The following is a 12,648-nucleotide window of genomic DNA, read 5'->3' on the forward strand; positions in this document are numbered from 1 at the left end:
CCCCTAGCTATGCTGATGAACATGGTGCAGCATTGCACAGATAGTGTTGGCATTTGCCTGCTCTACTACACTGAGGCTCAGGATCTCCCATTGATTTGCTGGGGTGGGGCTTGCTGTTGGCTAGCTGGGTCACTTCCTGTCCTGGATTGCATTCCCCTTTTACCTGAATGAGACAAACTTTTCTTGCTGATCTTCCAAGTTTCTTGGGCTAAAAGAATGTTTTCTCCCATTTTTTTGCTGGTTCTGTTGTTCTAGGATTTGTTTGAGGCCACTATCTCATGGTAGTTTGGAGGAGAATATAGGAGAGTTATGGAGATTTACTGCTTACTCCATCATCTTGCTTCTGGAACCATAGGGCACTATTATTATTTCATTTTACAGATGAGGGAAATGAGGCTTAGAGGTTAATTGACTTGTTTAGAATCACATAGGTAGTGACTATCTGGGGTAGGATTTAAATATAAATTTGAATATAAAACTGATAGTCCCCAAAATTGGTACTTCTTCCCTTGGACTCCAAACTCATGTGTAGTCATTTGCTGGTCCAGAATTCTGAATAATGATGAAGACAGAGTTGAATTCATGTTTACGAACCTCAGGCAGGTTGTAGGCACCAAAAGCTAACACATGAGCAAATGGAAAATCTGAATTTTTAAATGATAGATGCCACCAGGAGGAAAAAGAAAATGCTCTACTCAGGAATGCTGATGACGATCAGCCCTCCTTCACTCACCCAGTAGTAAGCCATGGCCTAAAATGTTGTAGAACACATTATTCTCCACAATGAGATTTGAGGTCCTGGACAGGCTGAGGCCTCTACTGAAGGAATCCTGTATTGAACAGCCCCGTATGTATGAATCTGGAACAGGAATGGAATGAAGATATTTAGAATAGAAACAGAGTTATTTTATGGCCCACTGCCTCTACTACATACTACCAAAGACACTCAAAGGAAGTCATGTTGTTTAAGAAATCACACTCTCACTGACAGATAAGTTAGAGGGAGTGACAATATGAAGAAACGTCAACTTGGCCAATAAAGGTGAATTCCCAGGGAAGTGGAAATCAAAAAATGTAAATAGGAAAAAAAGCACAACTTAATCACAAAGCAAAAACTAAACTATGAAAACCATGCTAGAGGATGGGAAAGTATTTTAGGTGATACATGAACATGTGACCATTATAAAAGTTATCATGAGGCCTGCTGACTTCAACCTAGCCAAAATATGATGACATTTCCTTAAGAGAGAATAAGGGATATGACTTGAAAACTGACATAGCTGTTTGGTTGTTTTTTTAATAGTATTTTGTAATATGAGGTAAGGGGGTAAGCCACTTTGTGAAATGCAAATCAAATTTTTTGTTTTGTTTTTTAACATACCAGCAAAGATTTTTCTATGATGGATTATAGGGATCATAAAAACATAGACTGAGGTTCTTAAAGGACCTTAGACATCATCCAGTCCAACTTCCTCATTTTACATATGGAAGGGACAAGTAGATCTTCATCCCTAATTGTGATAAAAATTGAATGCAACATTTTTTTAAATTTGAAAATTATTTTTGTACAGTGGAACAATCACTGTAATGTGTACAAAGCCCAACAGACTTTGAAAAGCAGTATGTCAAGGTCTTAGGATCATAGATCTGGAGCTGGAATAGTTCTTAAAGGAAATATAATTTAATCCCCTCATTTTATAGATGAGGAAACTCAGGTCCAAAGAGATTAAGTGACATACTCAAGGTCACGTAGGTAAGTGGTAGTGCTGGGACTCAAATAACAGATCAGGGATTCCAAGCTCAACAGTAGCCTCTGGCACTCAGCTGGGAGCAGCTCTTATAGAAGGTACCTTGGATATGGCCACAGGAACTTTTGAAAGGGACCTTCAATCCATCATGAAATTCTAGAATCTGTAGCATGGGCAGACCCTGGGTTACTCCCACTTAGATAAGGTAGATAAACTCAAAGGCAAGAAAATTAGGAGGAATTCCAGAACCATGGTCAATCAGGACCACAATCAAGGCAGAGATACCTTTGGGTGGTGTTGAAATCAAAGCATACAAAAGTCCATCTATTTTTTCTGGCCTTGATGATCACTTGTGTCTCATGTGTGTGATATAAGCCTATAGAATCAGGGCAAAAAGGCAGTTTTTTTTTTAATTACACCATAGGACAGAAGGGAAGAAGGGTGAAATAGAAAAAAGGAAGTGAAGAAGAAAAAGGAAGTGTTGGAATATTATAGTACTAACCACCTTACCTTTCATAGATCCAATCATATTTAGTGCACACAGGTGTTTCCGAAAGGCTTGTCCCATGTACTGAAATTGGACTCCTTGCAGTTGGACCTGACTGGGCTCTCCTGGGAATGACTGTACAATAACTACAGCCCCCAGAGTCACTGATCCCAGATTCTTTTTACTCATTGAATATAAGCAGTGCTGGAAGACATCTGAAACACAGTAAAGGGAAGTGTCACAGAATAGCAACTATTCCTTGCATTACTTTGCTGCTGTAAACAGGGATCACTCTTGACAATAGCAAGCATGATGCAGGTATATCTAACTTGGTACCAGAGATTAGCTCCCTGAAAATGTATTTTGTAAGTCAAATTTGCATTCCCTGACTCATTTTAAAATGCATTTTGGAAGCTTATGATTTCAAATAAATGTGCTATGTGACCTCTTTGTAATCAAGATTGAAGTTCTCCTTGAGAGTGTAACCCATGGAAAGACTAGTGTTGCTATTCAGTGATTTCAGTCATGTTTGACTCTTCATGAACCCATTTGGGGTTTTCTTGGCAAAGACACTGGAATGGTTTGCGATTTCCTTCTCCAGCTCATTTTACAGATGAGGAACTGAGGCAGACAGGGTTAAATGACTTGCCTAGTAAGTGTCTGAGGCCAGCTTTGAACTCAGGAAAATGAATCTTCCTGACTCCAGACCTGCTGCTCTATCCACTGGGCCACCCAGCTGCCCCAGAAAGAATGACTTGCTTAGAAAAAGGAAACAATGGGTTCAAATCCCACGTTAGACACACATTAGTTCTGTGACCAGACAAGTCAAATCTTTCTGAGCTTCCATTTCATCACTTGTAAAATGGGAACATCACCCATAAGATTTATTTCTTAGGGATGACAGGGTCATAGGGAAGGAACCTTAGAGATCAAATAATCCAATATCCTCATTTTCTAGATGAGGAAATTAAGATGAAGAAGAAGTTAACATAGGTAGCATGGAGCAGAGTCAGAATTCAAACTAAGATCCAGTGACTCAAGTTGAGTATTCTTTCTACTGCACAATGTAAGATTCAAATAAGATCTATGTACATAAAGACTTTTGTAAACCATAACATGCCATGTAACGTCTGTTATAATTAAGGAACTGCACATGTAACACTTCTATCATTATTACTGCTGCCAGTAAGGTAAATAACAGGCTTAATAATACACTGTCTTTAGTTCCTATAGTCATCTTTATGACTCATGAGATTAGTATTGAGACAGCTAGGTGGCTCGGTGGATAGAGTGTTGGGCTTGAAGTGAGGAAGACCTGAGTTCAAATCTGGTCTCAGAAACTTATTCTTTGACCTTGGCAAGTCACTAAATCCTGTTTGCCTCAATTTCTTCATCTGTAAAATGAGCTGGAGAAAGAAATGGCAACTACTCCAGTGTCTATGCCAGGAAAACCCCAAACAGGGTCACAAGGAGTTGGACAAGACAGAAAAATGACTGAAGAAAGGATTATACTTCAGAATTAGATGGGATGTTAAGTATAAATTAGTCCAGTATCTTCATTTTACAGATAAGGAAACTGAAGCCCAGTGAGGTTAAGCAACTTTCATAGGGTCACACAAACAGTAAATATCAGAGGCCAAATTTGAATCCAGGTCGCGACTTCAGGGCCTCTTTCTAGTGTACAATGCCTAACTCGGATAATATCACTTGTAGAACCTATCTCTCCAAGATGAAAGAGCCGCAGCAGCTAACATTTCCCTGTTGCCAAATGTCTTTTTTTTTCTTTATGGATGAAGAACTTCAGAGGCAAACAAATTATGTAAATCGCAAAGCCAGGATGAGGGCCAGTTTCCTTTTTCCCTGTTCAGTATCCTTTTTCACTATTCTATGCTGCCTTCCTCTGAATTGCTGTAGGGTTCCTAGCCTCACTTTCTATGGAAGAAGTGGGGTAGAACACCTTGAGGGGCTGAACATCTGGGAAGAGGCTTACATATGGTCATTTCAGTTTAGCATTCATCCTCTAAATAGCATGCTCTGTAAACTAGTTTTTATGAGGAAGGAACAATACTGCATCCAATTCCTTCTGGTTCGGACTAGAGGGAAACCTAGTCACTCTTCATAGTGTGTGCAAGACACATAATCATGACAAGATCCCTGGATGGATTCAGAAGACCTAGGTTTACATCTCAGCACTGATAATTACTGATACGTAACGAGGAAAAGTCACTTAACCTGTGTGAAACTCAGTTTCCTCATCTATAAAATGGAGGTAATGATAATTAACTACCTATTTCATGGGATTAGTGTTAGGATCAATATGTGTAATGCATTTTGTGAAATATGGCATATGATGTAAATGATTACTATTATCGTGATTGGCTTCCTTAACTTCTCTCAGTTTTTCCTAGGAGACTATTTATATCATCTATGATGGGGAAAATGGATGAAATTCAAGTATATGAGAACAGAAATGAACTCCTGATTTCCCCAGAAATATGGCTGCACCCTGAACCTTATCCAGAATAGTAAACAAGACATATGAACCTCTTAACTCTGTTGCAACTTCATTATGACTGGTATTTCAATTGTGAAATGAAAGAAAAATAAATTCCCTTCCCATCTCTACTTCAGAAAGATAAGTGAGAATAATTAAATGAGCCCAATTCTCAGTTCCTCTATAGGCTAGAGTATCAACATGCCCTTCTCAGAATAAAGGGTCTCTCTCTCTCTCTACAGCCACCTTCCAGTCACAAGCACAATCCTTTATGGAGTATACATATAAGAAAATCTAAAAATGTAGCACGCTGACTCATAGAAACATTGATCATTCAAGCGGAAAAGGCCTTAGAAATCATATATTCAAAACTCCTCATTCCTCAGGCATGAAAATGGAGAACAAAGTGTTTTGGTCACTTACATCAAATCATGCTGATTAATAAAAGAAAAGCCAGAATGTAAATCACATAGGAACTAGAGTTGGAAGGTTCCTTAAGGCCATCTATTCTGGTACCCCTTGTTTTTTGGATGGAAACAGAGCCCTAGGACTCACGTTACTTGCCCAAATTAACAAAGACAATCATCATCACAAGCAGAACATGAATCCAGATCCTCTGAACACAGGATCATAGATTTAGAGCTGAACAAGATCTTACTCTACTCCCTACCCCATTTTACAGATGAAGACTAGGTCCAAAGAGTAACATTTAAATTTTCCTAGGGTCACAGAGTTAAGTCAGGAAAGGGGGTGGTAGTGGTGGTAAGTGATTTGAACCCCAGTGGACTGAATCCAAATCCAGTACTCTTTCTTGCCACATTAACAGCAATCGTTCTTCAAGCCAGAGTGAAAATTCAAATTCACTCTTAAGTTTAATGAATGTACCTGTCTCTCATCCTTCTATATATTTCTTGTCTTACTGTTTTGACTCTTGGCTCTACACCTTGTTAAAACTTTGTACTAAGCCTCTGGGCCCAAAGTCTCCCCTCCAATTATAAACTCTCCACAATCACTCCAACCCAGAAGGCTGACCGCACATCCACAGGTTCCCCTCTAGTCAGAACCGGGAAGAATTGAACACAATATTGTTACTTCCTCATGAAACTTTTTTTTCCCCAACATGGTTTGATCATAGCTTTTCCACACTAGGTAAGAGATAAGACACTTATACATCTTAATTAATTTGGACAACTGGAATAAAGATATCAAATAAATGCTGCAATAAACAAAGGCATCAGATAATAGGCAACATGGAATAGCTCATAACATATGTGACCAAGATATCTGACTTCAATTCCTACGCCTATCCTTAATTTTTCACTTAACTTGAGTACCCATGTAGAGAATGAGGAAATTACCTCTGGAGTAGTTTCTTCTCTGGAGGCAAGAGAACCTGAAATATTTAGAAGGGCCCATGATACTTCTCCAGCTAGAGAGAGGACATCTGCACAGGGACGAGTTTTTATTACTTATCTAATTTAACCACTTTTCTTGAATTGAAACAGATTCTTCAATGGAAAATATTAATTAAGAGCTTTCAATAAGTAAGACACAATGCTGCCTTCATTGTCATTTCCAAAAATCCACAAATAAATTTATTCTAACAAAGATGTAGATTGTAACTCACAAATCCAGACTAAATAGATGTTTAATTCAACCACAGTCCCTTTCTCCTTCCTTGACTTCCCCCCAAACCAAAGCCCTGGAAGAAATGTTGAGGAAAATTATCTTATCATTACTGATGATTTTGAGAGTTATTAGGTTATCATAACATGCTTTATTCTTCTGCTGTTATCAGTTATGCCTTAGCCTGTATCTGGATGGTTTATAATTTGTGGATATGATGATGGAGGAGGAGATGTATTTTACAACAAAAAGGCCACAGTGGTTACTGCAAAAAAGTCCAGAGAAATAATAGTATAGTCAGTATGAGTTTTCTTAGGTTTTCACCATTGACATTCCACAGTTGGATCTTTCAGCTAACTGTGGGATTAGACACAAAGTAAGTGGAAGAGGACTTGGATGCAGAGGACAAGAAGAGGGAAGACAAGGAGACAGTATAGCACAGCAGAGTAGCCACCACAATGGCTCTTCTAAATAGTATTTAGAGAAGAATAGTAAGCCAAAGGGAAATTTCATGCGCTTGAATTTAACTGTGAATCTATTTCACATGTGCCAATATGTATACAAGTGGTCATGCTGATGGAATGTAAGCTTTTTGAGGCCAAGTTCTATTTCTCCATTGTCATTACATTTCCTAAAACCTAGCTTTGGCATGTAACAATTTCGTATTGGTTGATTGATTCCTGGAAGTACCTGCTGCTAACATATCCCACCTGGAAGAGAGAAATGAGTTTGCTACAAGGACTCTCAAGATGATTGGCATTTTCATCAGATTTGTGACCCTTGGTTGTAGGTAGGGAGACATGACCTCAAATTTGAAATAATTATCATCCAAATTACCCATACTAATGCACTAGAAGGAAATTACAACCATCACACAAAAATGGAGCATCCAAAACTCACTCCTGCTATACTTTCTCAGGATTTGATTTAGAAAAAGGACTCTGCTACCTTCTTTGTGACCTTAAGTCAGTAATTTTCCCTCTCTGAATCTCAGTATCCTCATCTATAAAAAATAAGGAGGTTTGGTCAATATGATCATATGGTTCTTTATAGCTCTAAATTTATCATTTCATGAACTTGGAACAATCTAGCTTAATTCAATCTAACAAACATACTTTAGATACCTACTACATGTAGCTTACTAAAATAATGCCACACACACACACACACACATATAAACAAATAATTCAGTGGCCAGTAATAATAAAGAGCCAATGGATAAAATATTTTATACATAAGTGCTTTTTGCTGTAATTTTTTATTTTTCATGCTGGTATTCCCTAATTTTTATTAACTAGAGACACCTTGTCACTGTTTTATCTTTCTGTTCTTCACCCTTATGCACAGCAGTTCACAAGGGCACACACTGCTTTGTATAATTAAAGTAAGTCAAAATTAATTTTGATTTGAAAAATTTGTAATATTATTTTTTAAGATTGTGGTCAAAATACTGAAATATGGTTAAAAATAACCATAGAGTTAGTGTTTCCCCTTGTGCAACTGGTTATATTAAATCAGACAGTATCTTAACCTCAAAAACTATATAATCCATTAGTTCTCAAACTTTCCCAGGTAGTTCTTATTTGTCCTTTGTTTTTGTAGAGAATCATGATATCACAGGATGATATCCTGAATTGCATGTGAACTGGATTTAAGTGAGTCAGAGGTACATATCAGCCTCAGTTATATCAACCTCACCCTCTCTTCCAGAGTCATTAAAGTCTAGTGGTAAGACAAAAGTCAGGACAATTGGGAATGGTTGGGATGTAATGGATGACCTTGGCATCTTCAATGACTGATCAAGCTCTAAGTGCTCCACAGACCTTCTTCAGACACCTTCAGGGCCATTGGAACAAATTATTTTCATCAGCCCATTTATTTTATTTTCATTTCCCAGAACAAAATAAGCATTTCCTTCCATTGAGAATTTTTTTGAAAAACATTTTTCTGAGAAGAGGTCCGGCCCAAGCTGAAGTACAGATCACTGGGGCACTCCCCTAGAGACCTTCCAAGATGGCATCAAGTCATTTATAATTCAGCTATTCAACCAACTCTGAATCCACCTAACTCTACTATCTATCATTTTAACCCAGGTGTCTCCAACATTTACATAAAAGTGGCATCAAGAACATTTTCAAATGCTTTATTAAAGTTACTTCAGGTAAAGTATAGCTGGAGCATTTCCTTTATCTACCAGTCTAATAATCCTATAAAAGCTAGAATATGTGGTTGTCTGGCATGAGTTGTTCTTGATGAAGCTAAACTTCTTTTTTTGTGATCATTGCTTCCTTTTCTAGATGTTCACTAATCATCCCTTTTTTATTATGTTTTAAACATTTTTCAGAGTTCTCACTGGTCTATAATTCTGAGGCTCTGCTTTCTTCTCTTAAAAAAATTAAGATATGTGAACCCATCTCTAGTTCTCTGGCACTTCACTTTTTTCATTAGCAAAGATTCCTGGCAAGAAAAATTACTAACAGCCATCCCATTTGCCATTTCATTCAGGACCCTAACATTGTTCATCTGGACATGGTGAATTGAAGTCACTAGACATTTTCTCACTATTTCCCTATTTATCTTGGGATAAGTAATGTCCTATTCCCAAAATTCCATTCTCACTTTTATCCTACCAATTTTTCAGACAAAGTACTCAAAAAACATAAGAAAGGCATATGGGATTTCTACATATTCAATGTCAGAGAATTTAACATCTAGGATGAGTCTAAGTCCTCTACTATAACATTCTAAGGAATTAGAAATGGTGTAACACAAGGGTTAAAGCAAATCACATATCTGAAGAGTGAAAATGAAATGCACTTCAATTTCCACACTTTAATATTTAAAGATTATGTATTGTCTAGGGGAAAATATTAACACAGTTTAAAGATTAGATGTGCTTCAATGTTATCCTACATAGAAGAATTTCAAACCAATTATTCCATAATAATATTATAAAGTAACCATGTTGGCATTATTTTTCCACTCCACCTTACTTGTTTCCAGAAGACTCCCTTACCTTCTGGAATCTTGATTTCAGTACACAGACCAAGATGTGCCATCCTGTCACTGGTGAGATTTCCTTGGATGACAATATTCCTGCTGAGTAGAGCTACTGTAGCCCTTAAAGCAAGGTGACGCCCAGCTATATTATGTTCTAGAAAGCCATGAGAATATCTGAAACAAAAAGAAACACAACAGAATATATCTGATTATGATTATTGTGATTGATGTCAAATATCATATTTTCTCACCTTTGAATCTAAATTATACCACTTTGGGGTAGTATATCATGAATACGACCTGTATATTAGAAATCATTAATAGGACAACTAAAGCGTGTTTGCTGTCATATACAATGGTAACTCAGTCAAGAAAGATGTTCATCAAGAGATTCATCCTAGCATAGTGAATACAGTATTGGACTTAGAACCAGGAAGTACTGGGTTCAAATCTCACCTCCAACTTTTAGTTATTTTTATCTCAGTTTTGTCACCTGCAAAAGGAGGGTATTTTTATAATACTAGAATACTTACCAGATTTTGTGGGACTCAGTGATAAGTAAAACATCTCACAAATTTTAAGATGTTATATAAATTTCAGCTTCAACAAATGTATGATTTCATTGAATCAGAAAGCTCTTAGTTAGGAAACTTCCTCTGCCAATAGAGAATAGGATTCACTATTTTGTAACTAATTAAGATAATCACCAGAGGCACTGAGAGAGAAATTGATTTACCTTTAACCATATGACCTAGATATCTTAAAGATAGAACCTGAAATAGGTCTTCTTGAGTCCAAGACTTGTTCTCTATCCACTACATCATAATGCTTCTATTTTTTAAAATATTGTCACCATTATTTCCATTATTACCATCATTATCACCATGATCATTACCACAACTACCACAGCCATCTTGAAGTGCTTCATGGTTAAACCACTTTTATCAAGGAAGGATTTAACTAGAATAGAATTAAATTAATGAAAGACAAGACCCCCCCCCCACATCCCAATATATCTTTGACTTCTTCGTCTTTCATCTACTTCAGGTCAACTTAAGTTCCAAGCCAAGTCCTAAATCAGGCCAAAGCTATTACCTTAATGGTGACTTAAGATAGAGGTCAGCACCATGCACCCTGTCTATGATGGCAACTTCTTCTTGACCTCGGGAACCTTCCAAGGTGACTCCACTAATGATGACTTCTTCTCCAGGATGCCAATCCACAGGGTCCTCTAAGATTAACATGGTATCATTGGCTTGAGCTGTAGTCTGTAGATGTGTGAAGCTTACCTCTGGCATTAGGCCTAAAGCAGTTCAAGTAACAAAACCAATAAGAATCTTTCTACAAAATGGTTAATAGAAAGTGTATTATTTAAATGAGATTAAAAATAGTATTTTTATTAGTTTATTAATGCCTTTGTCTTCTGTTCTTTAAGTTATATTAGCTGTATAAACTAGGAAAAAAATGACACAGTCACTATTTGGTTTCCTCATCAAAAAATGAGTCAAAATAAAGCCAAGTTCAGCCATTCTCAATCTTAATCATAAAATGGAGGTGGAAGGGGAAAATGGGGGAAAAAAAGAGAAATGGGTAATAATAAATAATAAATGGGTAAGATATGGGTGATACAAAGTAATAGAGTAAGTATCATCAACAATGACTTTGGCTCTAGAGGCAGGTAGGTGGCACAGTGAAGAGTGCTGAGTCAGGAAGATTCATCTTTCTGAGTTCAAATCTGACCTCCAGCACTTACTAGCTGTGTGACCCTGGGCAGGTCACTTAACCCTTTTTGCCTCAGTTTCTTTATCTGAGGAATGATCTGGGTAGTTACGAGAAGGAATTTGAATTCATGTCCTCTGACTCTAGAGTCAGTGCCTTTCTCACTATATCACACTGCCTTTGGCTTCATATACTGATTCTGTAACTTATAACCTTTGTGACTTTAGCAAATTTCTTGGTCACTCTGAGCTTTCTTTTTTCTTATATGAAAATTTATAAGATTACACCAGAGAATCTTTAAGATCTCTCATAGCTTTAGAGCTTATGATCTATAAAGATGGGACAAAAATATCTCTAAGGTTCGTGCTAGCCCTAAAATTTCAGATCAACCCTCCCTTTTCCTAAGACTTTGATCCATGTAAATTCCCATTAAAGTATGCCAAGTAGGTACCCACAAAGCGGAAACTCTTCCTCCTGGTTTTTGATACACTCCACACTCTGTTATCATCCAAACTGTCCAATTACCATTGTCCATATTGCCTCTGTTACTCTTTATCATGTACCATTCATGAATCAAATACACATCAGCCTTCCTGACTTCCTTCCTTATCTTGAATTGTTTCACACATCAGAAGCTTCTCCAAATACATGGCACCTAGAATGAGCCTTGAAGAAAATCAAAGGATTCTGAGAGATAGAGATAAGGCATGGAGGAAGACTTGTGCAAATGCAAAGAAGGATATGCGATGTTGACTTCATCTTCCACCTACTTCACAAAGTTTCCTTTGCTCTCCCTTTCCCTGACTTCCTTCTCTGAATTTAGACAGCATTTGTGTCTATTTCACACAACTTATCAGTTATGGAGTAACTTGTTCTGTTGATAAATGCCTCATCCTCCAACCACCCAATTAATTGACCACTCACAGGTTTATGAATGAAATACTTAACAAAGCCCTAGTACTGCCTCCATTTATGACCTATTCAAAAAGAACCCTGGGTCTTCTAAAATCATGTCCTGAGTCCCTATAGAAGTTAGTGGACTGTCATTTGGAATTCCCAACCTGAGGTTGATCTGTATTCATTGAGGGATGGAGTGCAAATTCATCCAGCTCACTATATTTAGCCATCCCTAGACTACACAATGCTTCACTTCCAATTCTCTAAAGCTTGTGTCCTCAGCTTTCCTCCCCTTTCTTTCCACCTCTAGCTCTGGACACAGTAAACAAATAAATCTAACATTATTTCTGGAAAGGGTATGTCAAGTGACTAATCTATAATAGCAACTCACCTCCACTATAACTCCACAAATCAAGATTTCCTTCCTTGGGCATCACTTCTTATATGTGTTGTCTCCAATACTAGAAGATAAAGCTTCTTGGCAGTAATACCTATTGTTGCTTGTCCTTTCTCAAAGAGGACCATGACATGAGGAAGATAATGCAATGACTTGCAAGTGAATTGGATTTAAGTGAGAGAGGGCTGCACAAAGTCACCAGCCCTACTCTCCTCCAGAGCCATCTGGGTCCAGAGGCAAGATACAGATCAGGACAACTCATGATGGCACTGGAAGCAGT

The 12,648-nt window shown here is 37.5% G+C and overlaps 1 protein-coding gene across 10 annotated transcripts in view; it reads right to left on the minus strand.

Annotated features, from left to right (window-relative positions):
- Window positions 1-12,648, minus strand: part of PKHD1 (PKHD1 ciliary IPT domain containing fibrocystin/polyductin) — a 640,097-nt gene that overhangs the window by 351,309 nt on the left and 276,140 nt on the right. For all 10 annotated transcript variants that reach the window (XR_011974315.1, XR_011974316.1, XM_072642432.1 and 7 more), the window contains 4 exons: window positions 10,451-10,658; window positions 9,372-9,529; window positions 2,259-2,450; window positions 734-859 (listed from right to left, as the gene is read on the minus strand). Coding sequence is in view for 8 of the 10 variants with exons in the window: in XM_072642432.1 (XP_072498533.1) it covers window positions 734-859; window positions 2,259-2,450; window positions 9,372-9,529; window positions 10,451-10,658 (684 nt within the window). In the remaining 2 variants the exon portion in view is untranslated. The remainder of the gene's footprint in view (window positions 1-733; window positions 860-2,258; window positions 2,451-9,371; window positions 9,530-10,450; window positions 10,659-12,648) is intronic.

Source organism: Notamacropus eugenii, chromosome 2, assembly GCF_028372415.1.
Source record: "Notamacropus eugenii isolate mMacEug1 chromosome 2, mMacEug1.pri_v2, whole genome shotgun sequence".
NCBI lineage: Eukaryota > Metazoa > Chordata > Mammalia > Diprotodontia > Macropodidae > Notamacropus > Notamacropus eugenii.